The sequence below is a fragment of the Schistocerca serialis genome, chromosome 9, assembly GCF_023864345.2.
Source record: "Schistocerca serialis cubense isolate TAMUIC-IGC-003099 chromosome 9, iqSchSeri2.2, whole genome shotgun sequence".
Taxonomy (NCBI): domain Eukaryota; kingdom Metazoa; phylum Arthropoda; class Insecta; order Orthoptera; family Acrididae; genus Schistocerca; species Schistocerca serialis.
This window is the reverse complement of record NC_064646.1, coordinates 439,226,944-439,241,419: the sequence shown is the minus strand read 5'-3', so window position 1 is coordinate 439,241,419 and position 14,476 is coordinate 439,226,944. Positions and strand designations below refer to the sequence as shown.

The 14,476-nt window shown below is 38.2% G+C and overlaps 1 protein-coding gene across 2 annotated transcripts in view; it reads right to left on the bottom strand.

Moving 5' to 3' along the window:
* Window positions 1–2,925: 2,925 nt before the first annotated feature.
* The window catches only part of LOC126419309 (zinc finger SWIM domain-containing protein 7-like), a 59,245-nt gene continuing 47,694 nt past the window's right edge, over window positions 2,926–14,476 (bottom strand). The window contains exons 2-3 of one of the 2 annotated variants that reach the window (XM_050086484.1): window positions 4,685–4,818; window positions 2,926–4,607 (exon numbers count right to left, since the gene is read on the bottom strand). In XM_050086484.1, the coding sequence (XP_049942441.1) occupies window positions 4,383–4,607; window positions 4,685–4,818 (359 nt within the window). In that variant the 3' untranslated portion in view covers window positions 2,926–4,382. The remainder of the gene's footprint in view (window positions 4,608–4,684; window positions 4,819–14,476) is intronic. The other variant, XM_050086485.1, reaches the window with a different exon arrangement.

Below are 14,476 nucleotides of genomic sequence, written 5' to 3'. Positions count from 1 at the left end.
TCTTGTGAAAAACAACTGGCTCTCTGTTCACACAAAGCAATGAGTGCTATTGACAGGGGTCTCAAGCTGATTTCATATTCATAGGTTTTCAGAAGCTTTTTGACATCATTCCTCACAAGCAACTTTCAGTTTCATGATATCCTATTAGGAAGCTCCAGTTCATAGCAATTAATAGGAAGTCAGCTATTGAAATTGAAGTGATCATTGATATAATTGGGTAGATAAAAAAAATCTACTCACATAGCAGCAGCAGAAAAAAAACATGTATAAAGTTAAAGGAAATGTGCAGGCTTTTGGAGCCAGTGGCTCCTTCTTCTGGCAGAAGGGTTGAAGAGGAAGGAAGAGGGATGAAGGAAAAGGACTGTCAACATTAAGGAAATGGGGAGAGTTTGGAAAAGTTGCCAGAACTGCGGGCCAGGGAAAACTTATTGGAGAGCAGATTTCTGACTGAGGGGGCTGGGGTCGATTTATGGCCAGGTCATACATTTGTTCTGTTGTCTTTACATTCATTTCATCAGATATGACATTTCACTGTTGGTGGGGCTGCATGGGCACACCGTAAAAAAAGCTTTTTAAGAGAAGAAACATTTTCTTAACATTTGTGTGTGTTTCCTCTTGTCCCAGATAGGTGACTAAGTTTTTTATCTATGCAATTATATATTCAAAAATTGATTATTTTCATTGATTTATTATAAGTGATATCTGTGATTTCCCAAGGATGTTTTATGGGGCCCCTGCTGTTAATCTATTATGAAAGATTTAGCAGATAATCTAAGCAGTCCTCTTAGTATGTCTGCAGAAGATTCAGTCATTTACCATCTAATAAAGTCATCCAAACAAAACAAACTACAAAATGATTTAGACAGGATATTTGCATGGTACAAACAGAAGCAGTTGACCATACACAATAAAATTGTGAGGTCCTCCACACGACTTCTAAAAATATTCATTAAATTTCAGTTCCACAATGAATCTCACAAATTTAAAGTTGTCAGTTGAACTAAATCCATTACAAACAGCTTATACTGGACCCCATCACACAGGTAAATGTCATGAGGTAGGCAAACCAAAGACAATGTTTTATTGGCAGAACACTTAAAAGAGACAACAAATCTAATTAACCCTCTCAGTTTCAACTGGGAGAAAAGTATGTCAGCCACCTAATATTTCTATTACATGTAATTGATGGCAAAAAGAACTGAAACTTGTTGCAGTACATAATGACAACTTGAAGGTGAGCAAAGTATTGGCAGGTGTATCTGTAGGTTTTGTATGCAGATAAACATCACCAGTTCTGTGTGTTGTATATGACACATGGGAAGCAATGAGAGTGAGAGACTGCTTACTCTAGACCTGTCCATCCTCTTTTGGAGTATTGCAGTGTGGCATGGGAATCTTATTAGATAGGATTGACAAAGGACAGAAAAACAGATCAACAGATCAAAGAAGGGCAGCTTGGGTGGGGGGAGAGGGGGAGTGGGGGAGAGAGGGGGAGGGGGAGTGGGGGAGGGAGGGAGGGAGAGAGAGGGAGGGAGAGAGAGAGAGAGAGAGAGAGAGAGAGAGAGAGAGAGAGAGACTGGGGAAGGTGATACAGCAAGCGAAACTCACTCAGACTGCAATATGAGAGGATGGCACAATAGATGGGTGTCCCTTACCCTGGTGGCAGACAGTTATCCTTACTTTTTCACCTTTCCCAATCTATCCGAGTCTCTTATTGAAGGAAGGAAATGTTAGTTCCAAAAGCTAGTGCTATATCCATGAGTGGCCAGATACTGGTGCACATGTCAGAAAACAGGAGAGAAATGGTGACGGCACAAGGCATGAAGACTGCCTGTGGAAAGGACTCAAACCCATGCCCCAGTCGAGCATCTGGACTGACAGAACGTCGGACCTGACACAACAAGAGCAAGTCAATAGCAACCTGTACAACAATGAAATGCGACAAACCTTTGACACAAAACTGGCAACAGGACAAGTACGAGCCACAATCAAAATTGAGACCAAAGAGAAAAACCAATACGAAAGCGAAATCACTGATGAGATACAGTAGTATGGTGGAGATATTAATGAACAAAATTAGACGAAGTACATGACTGACTGAGTGATCAAGGTGTGGTGGTATTTATGCTGGCTGTGAGGGACAATATTGGCCGGTGTAGTCACGTGGTGAGATAGTGGCACTGTCATAGGCGAGTGCAGTGCTGTGGCGACACGCCCTCTACTGTCCATCCAGTTCCACTTGCTCCAGTGGACATTTGACTTCCGTGCACGCTAATACCTAAGCTAGAGCAGTGTGTGTACTTTTATAAGTGTACTGACAGATATGTTTACAATTTTACATTTTTCTCAAGAGAATTTTCCTTTTTATGCAATTAATATTATGTAGCTGTCATTGTCTTGAATCCACAAAAAGTTATTTGGTTAGAATGTACCATTTGGTTTGTAATGAGATTCATAACACAATGATGAACCTTAATATTACTTTGCCAAGGATATCTGATCAGCGTTTCCGATGAATAATATAAATAAAACATGAAAAAACTATGCCAGTAAAGTGCGACAAAGGTTTAAATCTAGCTTTTCTGATCACTGGTACTAAAACTTGTCACTTCACTGGTCAACTCTTCTGCAAATAAAAATTTTAGTAATGAATCTGCAATCAAATAGAAACAGTAAGAGAGTTCAGACTTACATTTGGTCAGGACAAAAGTGAGTTAAGGATTATCCAGAGAATGAAGCCAGTTGGGACACTTCCGATATGAAGAAAACAACTGAGGACAACCAATAAAGTTTAAATACCTGGACAGTATGACTCATTTCATTTATCATCATCCATGTTTGATTTTAGTTTAAGTTCATGATGGTTACAAAACAAATGCCAGATAAAATTCATTGCACAAAGTCTCTTCTACTATTTATTTATGCCACAAACCATTTTAGTCCCTCAACTTCAGATGGACAGTTTTGTTTAATTAACAATTAATTTAATTAACTACATCCTATCACATGTTAATGCATTATGTCACCGCGAATATTACAATATGTAATTACAGTTAAAGAGAGTGATACAGTTCATATCACTAGTGGCACACCAATACATTGAAGTAATTCTTAGCAGTAAGGATAGATGCTCATTTAATAGGGAAAGTTACAATGAAATACTAAACAGGAAACCAACTAAATATTATTACTATATTAGCAACGAAAACAATCAATTATTGTTAAAGTCACAATAGTGATGTGTTCTGCCGCTGCTTGGTGAATTGTTACATATTAAGAATGCTCAAGACGTAATGTAATATAGAAACACTGTTGTGTGCATATCACTTGCTGAAACACAGATTAACTAAGGTACAGGGTTCTGTTCTGGGGTAACATGAGCATGGCACACCAAACCTTTAAACCCCAGATGAGGTGTGTAGAAACACAAAATTTTGTCTCCAAAAGTTAATTGCGTAGGAAATTATTTAAAGAACTTAAAATCTTGACTATGCCAGCATGTATGCATAGTCTCCTTGAAGTCTTATGGGATTACAGTAGTATTAAACAGTAGGATCATAAGAAACAAAGAAGATTTTTGTAGGGAAATGCACAGACAAGATAAAAACATGTACTATATTAACCAAAACTTTTATTCAATATTTTGCCTCAGACTCAAGAGTATTTCAGAACTATGCAGTTTCAAAAGATAACTAAAAACATGCTGATAAGTCAACATCATCTATAGCATTGATGAACTTATGAAACTTCAGTATTAAATTAAATATAATCCTTGGAATTACTAAATTAATTCTCCAGTGATATATGATAACGTGGTCTCAGCAATAGTTCATTTGGCATAATTGTATTTTGAACAATATGTATGTAAATGCTAAATAAACGAAGTCTAATTAAGATTTACAAAAGAACAGAGATACAAGCTGTACAAACATGTTAAATTGACATAAAAATTGTGTTTATTTAAACAGTGTATATTTAATAGATGTACAAATTCAGATGACATACAAACAGAGCATATTGTCAATAGAAGGATAAATGAATAAACTCCATGTTACATCATATGTTGGAACAGGCTACAATCCCATTTGTGAAATGTATTTTCAGAATTAAACAATGCCCATGACATCTATGGCAACAAATTACTACAGTATGATACTTTCAACTGCACTGACAATAATAATATAAGACAGTAAACAACTTACATATCATTTTAGGACTGATGTGGAAGTGATTACACTGTAAATTATTATAGTTACAATGGTGTTCACTTTCTTTGTGAATACTACACAATATTTTGGATGGTACCTTATATTAATGTAGGCAATCATTAAAGAAGAATCTTACACTACCAAATCTCTTTGGCAATAGCAATATTGCCAAGTCTATTTGGTGTCAAGTTTTGCTGCACTACAGAGGATTCTTATCATTTCATTTGCTGACACAACCACTTCTCTGCCTTTACCCATTATTTCACAGAGCTTTCCTGCAAGAACATGCTTACACGTCAAGTCAGTCTGGGTTCCAGCTACATGATAACGATATGCAGGGCAAGAGCAGTAGTTAACTGATGGAAAAACGGTGTATGGTGTCCCCGAACTCCCTGTTACCTGTAAATTTTGTTTTTCTTTTTAGTACAGTAATTCTTAAAAAGCTCATATTATAGGCCCCTATTACCTCACCTCACCTTTACCTGTATAACATATCTTAATTTATTCGTTGTTCGTAAAAAAACAACACAATTTTTTTCAAGGAGTTCCAAAGCTCGCTCAAATGGATTACCATATAGTGAATGAAGAGCAAGCAAGACATCATCAGTAACTGAAATAGTGAAAAAGTTTTATTTCATTACAATGATAAAATCTAACTTAACACAAAAGAAGATGCAAATTCTAATCATATACCAAAAACTAAGTTACAGCCTAAATGCAACACTTTCAATACTGTTCGCTATGTTCGGTAATAGACAATAAACCTGTAGCACAAATAGTGCAGCACATTATGGAAAGACTTGCATGTAATGTGTAACCATACTAACAGTTTTAAGATACAGCTGTATAACAGAAAGGAATACTTTTAATTAAAGTCATAAATGCTGGAAGTGTGAAACAAATATGAAAAGGTGGGATATCATCAATTAAACTGTACTTTGCACAGAACTGGAATACGGCAGTTTCCATTTCTATTTTAGCCTACCAGATGTCAAATTTTTCCAGTTTTCTCTCAATCATTCTATGTGAACACAGAACAGCTCATTCCTTTCACCGTCCTCTATCCCAGGCAAAACAGTCACCTACAAGGAAGAAAGAAACTCACAGCCTACCAAATAAAAATTGTTAATTCGAGTGCCTCCAAAAACCAGGTGCACAAACTCAGACTCTAATTCAAACCGTGTTCTAGGCTCTGTGGAGCATTGAAGGTGGTGATCAGGACAATAACAATAGCTCTCCCATTCATTGTGTTAGCTTCTTCACTGCCAATGAGATGCTTTCTTCACACCCCACTGACTGTAGACACACTATGTCAGTGTATCATTCCTGAAGCATCCGTCACCCAAGCAGCATAACAAAGGTCCAAAACAGATAACCACTCTTGACACAGACATCCCATCACACTTAATACACACACAGTTGCTGCCAGCATGATGCCTTCATTTTCAGCAAAGGATGCCACTTTTCAATGGTTTTGTGTAATATTGGCAGGCAATTGCTAAAGTAAAATGCTATTTTCTCAAATGATTTTCATTCTGCTGACACAGAAGACACTATAACAATGTGAAAGGGCAAGTTTAGGAGTGGAGGGAGGCACGCAGAACAGGCTGACAGGATAGAACACCTTCTTTACTTTCCCATTTCATTACCTGCTGACTTGCTTTGAAGGACACTACACAATACCTGACTGTTCAACAGCTAGTAGAAATTATTAAAACTTCCTGGTAGATTAAAACTGTGTGCCAGACTCGGGACCTTTGCCTTTCGTGGCCAAGTGCTCTACCAACTGAGCTACCCAAGCACGATTTATGCCCTGTCCTCATAGCTTTACTTCTACCATTACCTCGTCTCCTACCTTTCAAACTTTACAGAAGCTCACCTGCGAACCTTGCAAGACTAGCACTCCTGAAAGAAATGATATTGCGGAGACATGGCTTAGCCACAGCCTGGAGGATGTTTCCAGAATGAGATTTTCACTCTGCAGCGGAATGTGCACTGATATGAAACTTCCAGGCAGACTAAAACTGTGAGACTCAAACTCGGGACCTTTGCCTTTTGCGTGCAAGTGCTCTACTAACTGAGCTACCCAAGCATGACTCACGCCCTGTAGAAATTATTGTTGTTATTACACTGGACTCTCGCTAATCTGGTCATTTGGTGCTGGGTTAGTGAATGTCCCAGATTATTATGTCTGAAACTTAGTTTAAACACATAGGGGCCATACTTTATTAAATTCAAAGATACATTCATTTTCATAGAAGACTTATCCTTGAGTGTGTACATACACACAAGTTTCACTCATTGTGAAACATGGCCTAAATTTTTAGTTGTTGCAATGATGATATGCAACAGTGGGATACTTTTTCATGCAATGCTTTGCAAGTGCTATATTGGTACTGCATGTACCTGGTTGTTGTATAATGAACTCCAAGAAGATGTCTGCAGCTTCTGCACCAGTAGTGTGAGAACTCTTCAAGCTCTCTCCTCGTATGTCCTTTTCTTCATCACTTTCATCATTACTTTTGTGTACACTTTTGATTATTTCTTCATATGTTTTTAAGTTTGGTATATCTCTCAGTTTTCCTTATTCAGCCACTCAGCAATATCATCTTCACCAGTTTCTCCTCCTCCTGGAAGCTTGTGGAGCATGTCAATGTACAAAGAGTCAGCAATGGATGATTCCAAATTGACTGGCTCATTGTTGTTGCACAGTATTGACTTTAAATCTGTATCAATGGTTAGCTACACTTTTTTCCAACTCTTCATTATGGTAGTGTTTTCCACTTTATCCTATGCTTCTGCAGTTTAGAAAACAACATCACTTAAGTTGATTGTTTTCTACACCTTCAACACAGTCATTTTCACATTTGTTCAACAAAGAGACAAGATGTGCATGTTGATAATGATGTTTAATTGGTTCCAAAATTCCCTAGCTCATGGGCTGAATCATGCCTGTTACGTTGGGTGGAAAGGTGCTTGCATAACATCAGGATTTACAGCCACATCCTAAAGATGACTGGGAGCATAATCAATTATAATAGATTCCAGTGGAGCCTTTTTCTTTTTCAGCTTTCTCCCAGCCGGTACAAATACTTCATGTAGCCTCCAAAAGAAAATTTTTCTGTCCATTCATGGTTTTTTATGAGCACAATATTGCCATGTAAATGTGTTTCTGTTGCTGTGTTGAAAACAACATGTACGTGTAAAACAAAGCACAGGGAAGTAGACAGAGATGCTGAATGAAACGTGTTTGGCCATCAAAACAACAATGCATGATGCCATCAATGACTATCATAGCAGAATATTGTCAAATGACATTTCACAAAATCCAAAGAAATTCTGGTCGTGTGTAATGACTGTTAGCGGCACCAAAGTTAGTGTCCAGTCCCTCATGAACGAGACAGGAACTGAAAACAGAGTAGCAAAGCCAAAGCTGAAAGCTTAACTCCCTTTTCAAATGCTGCTTTACAAAGGAAAACCCAAGAGAATTGCTCCACTTTAATTCTTGTAACACTGCAAAGATGAATGAAAAACGTATTAGTGTCAGTGGTGTTGAGAAACGGATCCCTGTCAGATTCTATACTGAATTTGCAGCTGAGTTAGCTCCTCTTCTAACTAAATCTACAGTAGATCCCTTGAACAACAAACTGTGCCCAGTTCTTGGAAAAAGGCAGAGGTCACAACTGTCTACAAGAAGGGTAGTAGAAGTGACCCACAAAACTGGTGTCCAATATCCTTGACATCAATTTGTTGTAGAATCTGAACATATTCTGAGCTCAAACAAAATGAGGTGTCTTGAACAAATGACCTCCTCAGTGCCAACCAACATGGATTTCAAAAACACCGATCACGTGAAACTCAACTCTCACTTTTCTCACATGACATACAGAAAACTTTGGATCAAGACAACCATGTAGATGTAGTGTTTCTTGATTTCCAAAAAGCATCTGACTCAGTACCGCACCTACACTTATTGTCAAAGGTGCAATCATATGGGGTATCAAGTGAAATTTGTGACTGGATTGATGACTTTTTGGTAGGGAGGACCCAGCATGGAGAGTCATTGTCAGATGTAGAAGTAACATCGGGTGTGCCCCAGGGTAGTGTGTCGGGATCCTTGCTGTTCATGTATATCAATGATCTTGCAGACAATATTAACAGTAACATCAGGATTTTTGCAGATGATGCAATTATCTGTAATGACATACTATATGAGAGAAGCTGCATAAATATTCAAACAATGAAAACTCCAGGTAGGAATATCAAGAACTTGGGAAAAGATAGATTGCTACTTACCGTAAAGAAGACATGTCTAGTTGCAGATAGACAGGATTAAAAGACACTCACATACAGCCTACAGCCTTCATCAGTAAAACACACACACACACACACACACACACACACACACACACACACACACACACACACACACAAAAACGCGCGCGCACGTGACCACCAACACCAGCATCTCAGGCCAGAACGCAACATCACGTGGGATACAAGCAGGAATTTGGAGGGGGTGGGGAAGGTGAAGGGATAGTACTGCACGGGTCAGGAGGTTGTGGGGCAGGGAGATGGAGAAAAAAAGGAAAGGAGTGGGTAAGACAGGTGGATGCAATGGTAGAGGGCTGCAGATAAACAGGGTGGGACATGAGAATGGGGAGATGATAGGGCAGAAGGGCTGGAAACTGTTGGGTGGAGGGTGTGGGGATAGTATGTTACCATAGACTGAGGCTGGGGTAACTGCGGCTATTTGGATAGAAAGAGGCAGTCTATTTATGTATCATCGCAACCCTTTAAAAATGAATGGAATGATGAGAATTCTCAATATATATTATGCAGTTGCATAAGTAATGGGTACTGCAAATTTGCTATGTAACAACATTATAATATGATTCAGAAGGAATTTAAACAACATAATTTAACTGGATAGATAAAAAATCTACTCACCAAGCAGTGACAGAACACACAAATAAAAGAGGGTTGTAATTAGGCAATTACCACCAGTTGGCGAGAACCAAGGACTTGTTTCTCAAACTCTGCAGGTGGGAATTACCACTACAAAATGTCCTTGGTTCTCGCTATCCACCTGGCCTTAATTTACATTAATTTCTTCTGTCTCATCTTTTCTTCACTGTAACTACTCTTTGCTTCACTCCGTTTTAGTTTTCTACATCTTTCATTGTCTTTCCCATCTATTTTTCACCGCCTCCTCCCACCTCCGTTACTTACAATGCCCTTAGCTTCCCACTCTTATTAACTCATGCATGATGTTTTAGTAGTAATCTCTGTCTTCCATCTTTAAGCTCGCAGGTTTTCATATTGTGTCTGAGGCAGTTCCCAACAATCAGTCTTTCCTTCTCATCCCGTAAGGTAAGTCTCGCCTGACCCACGGTTCTAGGTGACTTTCCCAAAATCTATCCCTTTTCCTAGATCTCTTCAGTCCTTTTCCTTTGCCCTCCTTCCTTCCCCTTCAACCCTTCTGCCTGAAGGAGGAGCCACTGGCTCTCAAAGCTTGCCAATCACAACAGCCTTTTATGTGTGTGTTCTGCTGCCACTTAGTGAGTAGACTTTTTATCTACCCAATTAAATAATTTTATCAATAATTGACTGTTTTCATTGTTACATGCACCTATAAATGATAACGGAAGAAATGTGTAGCATGTAAATCAATTTTGGGATCTTTTAGAATCTGAAATCTCCAACATAACCAAAAAAATGTTAAAATACTTCTCAGCGACTTTAATGCACAATTTTGAAAGGAAAAGAAATTTAGGAATACAACAGGTGAAGACCCAGCAGACTTAAAGAATAAACAGAAATGACGGAATATCGATCGATATGTGTAAAATGTTCCAGTTAAAACTGATGTCCACACATTTTTGCAAAATGCCAAGAAAAGCCAAAATTTCAATATCTACAAACCTAGGAGAATTTCAATTGGATCATAAACCCATATCTAAAAGACATATCACGGAAATTGTGAACATTGCAATAATCAGAAATGGGTAATTTGAGTGAGGTCATTATCTCTCTAAGATTAAAAAATGATTTCTACCAGCTAAAACACAAAATACAACCAGGAAAGTAATTAGATACAACACAACTACACCTAATATTATAATTGAAAATATAGAGAAAAAAAATTAGAGAAGATACTGAGACAAGAAAACAAGTTGATTGGCACGAACTTCAGGTACAAAGCAGCAGAGAAAACTTTAGCACTGGCCAAGAATAATGATGGAATAAAGCATGTGAAGAGGCACTAGAACAAAGAGCACAAAATTGGAGAAAATGGAGGTGTGTGTGTGTGTGTGTGTGTGTGTGTGTGTGTGTGTGTGTGGGGGGGGGGGGGGGGGGGGCCACGCGCGCACGCGTGCAAACCCACACCATACATTTAGAGAATTCAGACAATCAGGAAAAGAAACATAAAAAATAATCCAAAAATCAATAGAACATTTGAAGAAACTCAGCTTATGGGCATACAAGAAAATTTTGGCAAAACTAGTGCTAGAAATTTTTACCAGACTTTTAAATATGTATGTGAAGGGTATCGAGCTGCAGGTATCTGTTTCAAAGTTGAAAATGGTAAAATAGGATTAAATAACAAAGAAAATTTGCAAAATAGTAGAAAATTTTTTTGACAGGCTCTTAAACTGTCCAGTTACAAGAATTAAACTGGAATTTGCAGCAATATCACAAAATCTGGAGGAAGATTTTATTGATTGATTGATTTATTTATTTTTATTTGGTCCCATCTGATTACGTTTTCTACAAGTGTGTACTTGTAATATAGAACAAGTCAACTAAAACCTATTTTCTTGCAATATTTAACCTATTTATAAATTCATCAAAGTGGCAATACTTATAATTATGTTGCATACATTTTTCAACTGTTTTTTAGGTCTTGAAAATTATTTACATACTACATTATACTCATATTTACATTTTTCTCTCAGTATTCTCAAGTTATTTACATATCATAGTATGTTCAATTAGTTACAGTACTTCCATAACAGTAATATCATTTTTTATTCATTGATACACATACTCTTCTACACTATAAAATTCTTTTCCCATTAAGGAATCCTTTATAAGTTTCTGGAAAGTCTTTTTGCACACATTGTCCAGTAAACTCTTTGGAAGGCACTTTATGAGTCTGACACCTGAGTATCAAGGACCTCTTTCAGCAACTCAGAGTTGGTGGTGTATATTTCTCAGCTGGCCTTTATTTCTTGTTTCAACTGTATATACATCTGAACTTCTTTCTAGTAGTGGATTTCCTTTTATTAATGATATTATTATTCCGTAAATGTACAAAGGTGGAAATATCAGTATTTTTAGACTATGGAAAACAGTTCTGCATGAGTCTCTTTGTTTCTTGTTAAGATGGTCCTAACAGCGTTTTTTGCAATATAAACATTCTTTTTGTATTTATGCTGCCGGAATTTCTCCAAAAACAGTAATTCCATATTGCAGTTATGGCTCAAATAGAGCATGGTACACTGTACGTAGAAGCTCCTTGTTGGCATAATGTGCAAGCCGTTTCATAACAAATATTGCAGTGCTTAATTTACAGCAAATATTATCTATATGTTGACTCCACTGGAGCTTATTGTCAACTGTAATCCCCAAAAATTTGTTACTGGTAATTTCTTCCAGTCTTATTTCATCTATGAATATATCTGTGTGTTATTCCTTTTCTCTATTTGTGAACACCATGAACACCAACAAAGCATGAAATTCATGAAGCCATCAAATCACACAAAAACAATAACGCAAGTGGTGAAGGCTCCACATTGAAACAAAATTATTGAAATGGTCAGAACCAAAGATTATTAAATGATCTAGAACTGTTTTTTGAGAACATTTGGAAAACTGAAAAGATTCCAGAAGAGAGGAAAATTGTGTTAATCCATCTGCTACACAAAATGTCAACAATTTTAGAAGAGTGTCACTTCTCCCAGTGGCACATGAAATATTATCCAAAATGCTCCTGGACAGAGTGGTAGAAACTTTAGGCAACCAACTGGGAGAATATGAGAGAGGTTTTCGAAAGGGAAGATTCTGCACAGAACAGATATTTAACCTAAAACCATTAATTTGCCACAGTGTTAACCAGCAAACCTATATCTACATCTACATTTATACTCCGCAAGCCACCCAACAGTGTGTGGCAGAGCGCACTTTACGTGCCACTGTCATTACCTCCCTTTCCTGTTCCAGTCACGTATGATTCGCGGGAAGAACGACTGCCGGAAAGCCTCCGTGCGCCCTCGAATCTCTCTAATTTTACGTTAGTGATCTCCTTGGGAGGTATAAGTATGGGGAAGCAATATATCCGATATCTCATCCAGAAACGCACCCTCTCGAAACCTGGTCAGCAAGCTACACCGCGATGCAGAGCGCCTCTCTTGCAGAGTCGGCCACTTGAGTTTGCTTCACATCTCCATAACGCTATCGCGCTTACCAAATAACCCTGTGACGAAACGCGCCGCTCTTCTTTGGATCTTCTCTATCTCCTCCGTCAACCTGATCTGGTACGGATCCCACACTGACGAGCAATACTCAAGTATAGGTCGAACGAGTGTTTTGTAAGACACCTCCTTTGTTGATGGACTACATTTTCTAAGGGCTCTCCCAATGAATCTCAACCTGGTACCCGCCTTACCAACAATGAATTTTATATGATCATTCCACTTCAGATCGTTCCGCATGCATACTCCCAGATATTTTACAGAAGTAACTGCTACCAGTGTTTGTTCCGCTATCATATAATCATACAATAAAGGATCCTTCTTTCTATGTATTTGCAATACATTACATTTGTCCATGTTAAGGGGCAGTTGCCACTCCCTGCACCAAGTGCCTATCCGCTGCAGATCTTCCTGCATTTCGCTACAATTTTCTAATGCTGCAACTTCTCTGTATACTACAGAGAAGCCACATGGAACTTCCGACACTATCTACTAGGTCATTTATATATATTGTGAAAAGCAATGGTCCCATAACACTCCCCCGTGGCACGCCAGATGTTACTTTAACATCTGTAGACATCTCTCCATTGAGAACAACATGCTGTGTTCTGTTTCCTAAAAACTCTTCAATCCAGCCACACAGCTGGTCTGATATTCCGTAGGCTCTTACTTTGTTTATCAGGCGACAGTGCGGAACTGTATCGAACGCCTTCCGGAAGTCAAGGAAAATAGCATCTACCTGGGAGCCTGTGTCTTATATTTTCTGGGTCTCATGAACAAATAAAGCGAGTTGGATCTCACACGATCGCTGTTTCCGGAATCCATGTTGATTCCTACAGAGTAGATTCTGGGCTTCCAGAAACGACATGATACGCGAGCAAAAAACATGTTCTAAAATTCTACAACAGATATTAGTATCATTTATTGATTTCACAAAAGCATTTGATTCCATAGACAGAGACAAGAGATAAAATCATTACAGAATAGAGTGTTAAAGTAAAACCAGCAAACATAATTCATGAAACTCTCACAAAGACAATACCTAAAATCAAATTTATGGGAGCACTACCCCAGCCAGCTGCAATAACAACTGGTATTAGACAAGGAGATGGTTTATACCTTTACTGTTTAGCTATAATGCACAAAAAATTGAAAGGATATGGATTTTGGAGCTAAAGAATCACAAAATTGAGCTAATAATTTTGGGAAGGGAAACAAATGGAATTTAGGTAAACTGCCTGGTTTTTGCAGACAATTTTGCAATATTTGCAGATAATCTGACAGACACAGTCACTCAAATAAACCTTCTGGAGGAAACAACAAATAGTATTGGTCTCAAAATTTCATGACAAATACACACATCAAAAAAAGTTTTGCATCGGCTTGGTTCCAGAACCTGTACAGAAAATTGGAATAGAGATCAATATAAACATCATTTCAGCCCTTTTTGTTGCCCATGAAAACCACACACTGCATGTTGTACCATCATATAGCGAGACCTTCAGAGGTGGTGATCCAGATTGCTGTACACACCAGTACCTCTAATACCCAGTAGCATGTTCTCTTGCATTGATGCATACCTGTATTCATCGTGGCACACAATCCACAAGTTCACCAAGGTGCTGTTGGTCCAAATTGTCCCACTCCTCAATGGCGATTTAGCGTAGATCCCTCAGAGTGCTTGGTGGGTCACGTCGTCCATTAACAGCCCTTTTCTGTCTATCCCAGGCATGTTCGATAGGGTTCATGTCATGTCATTATCCTGAAGGAAGTCATTCACAAGATGTGCAT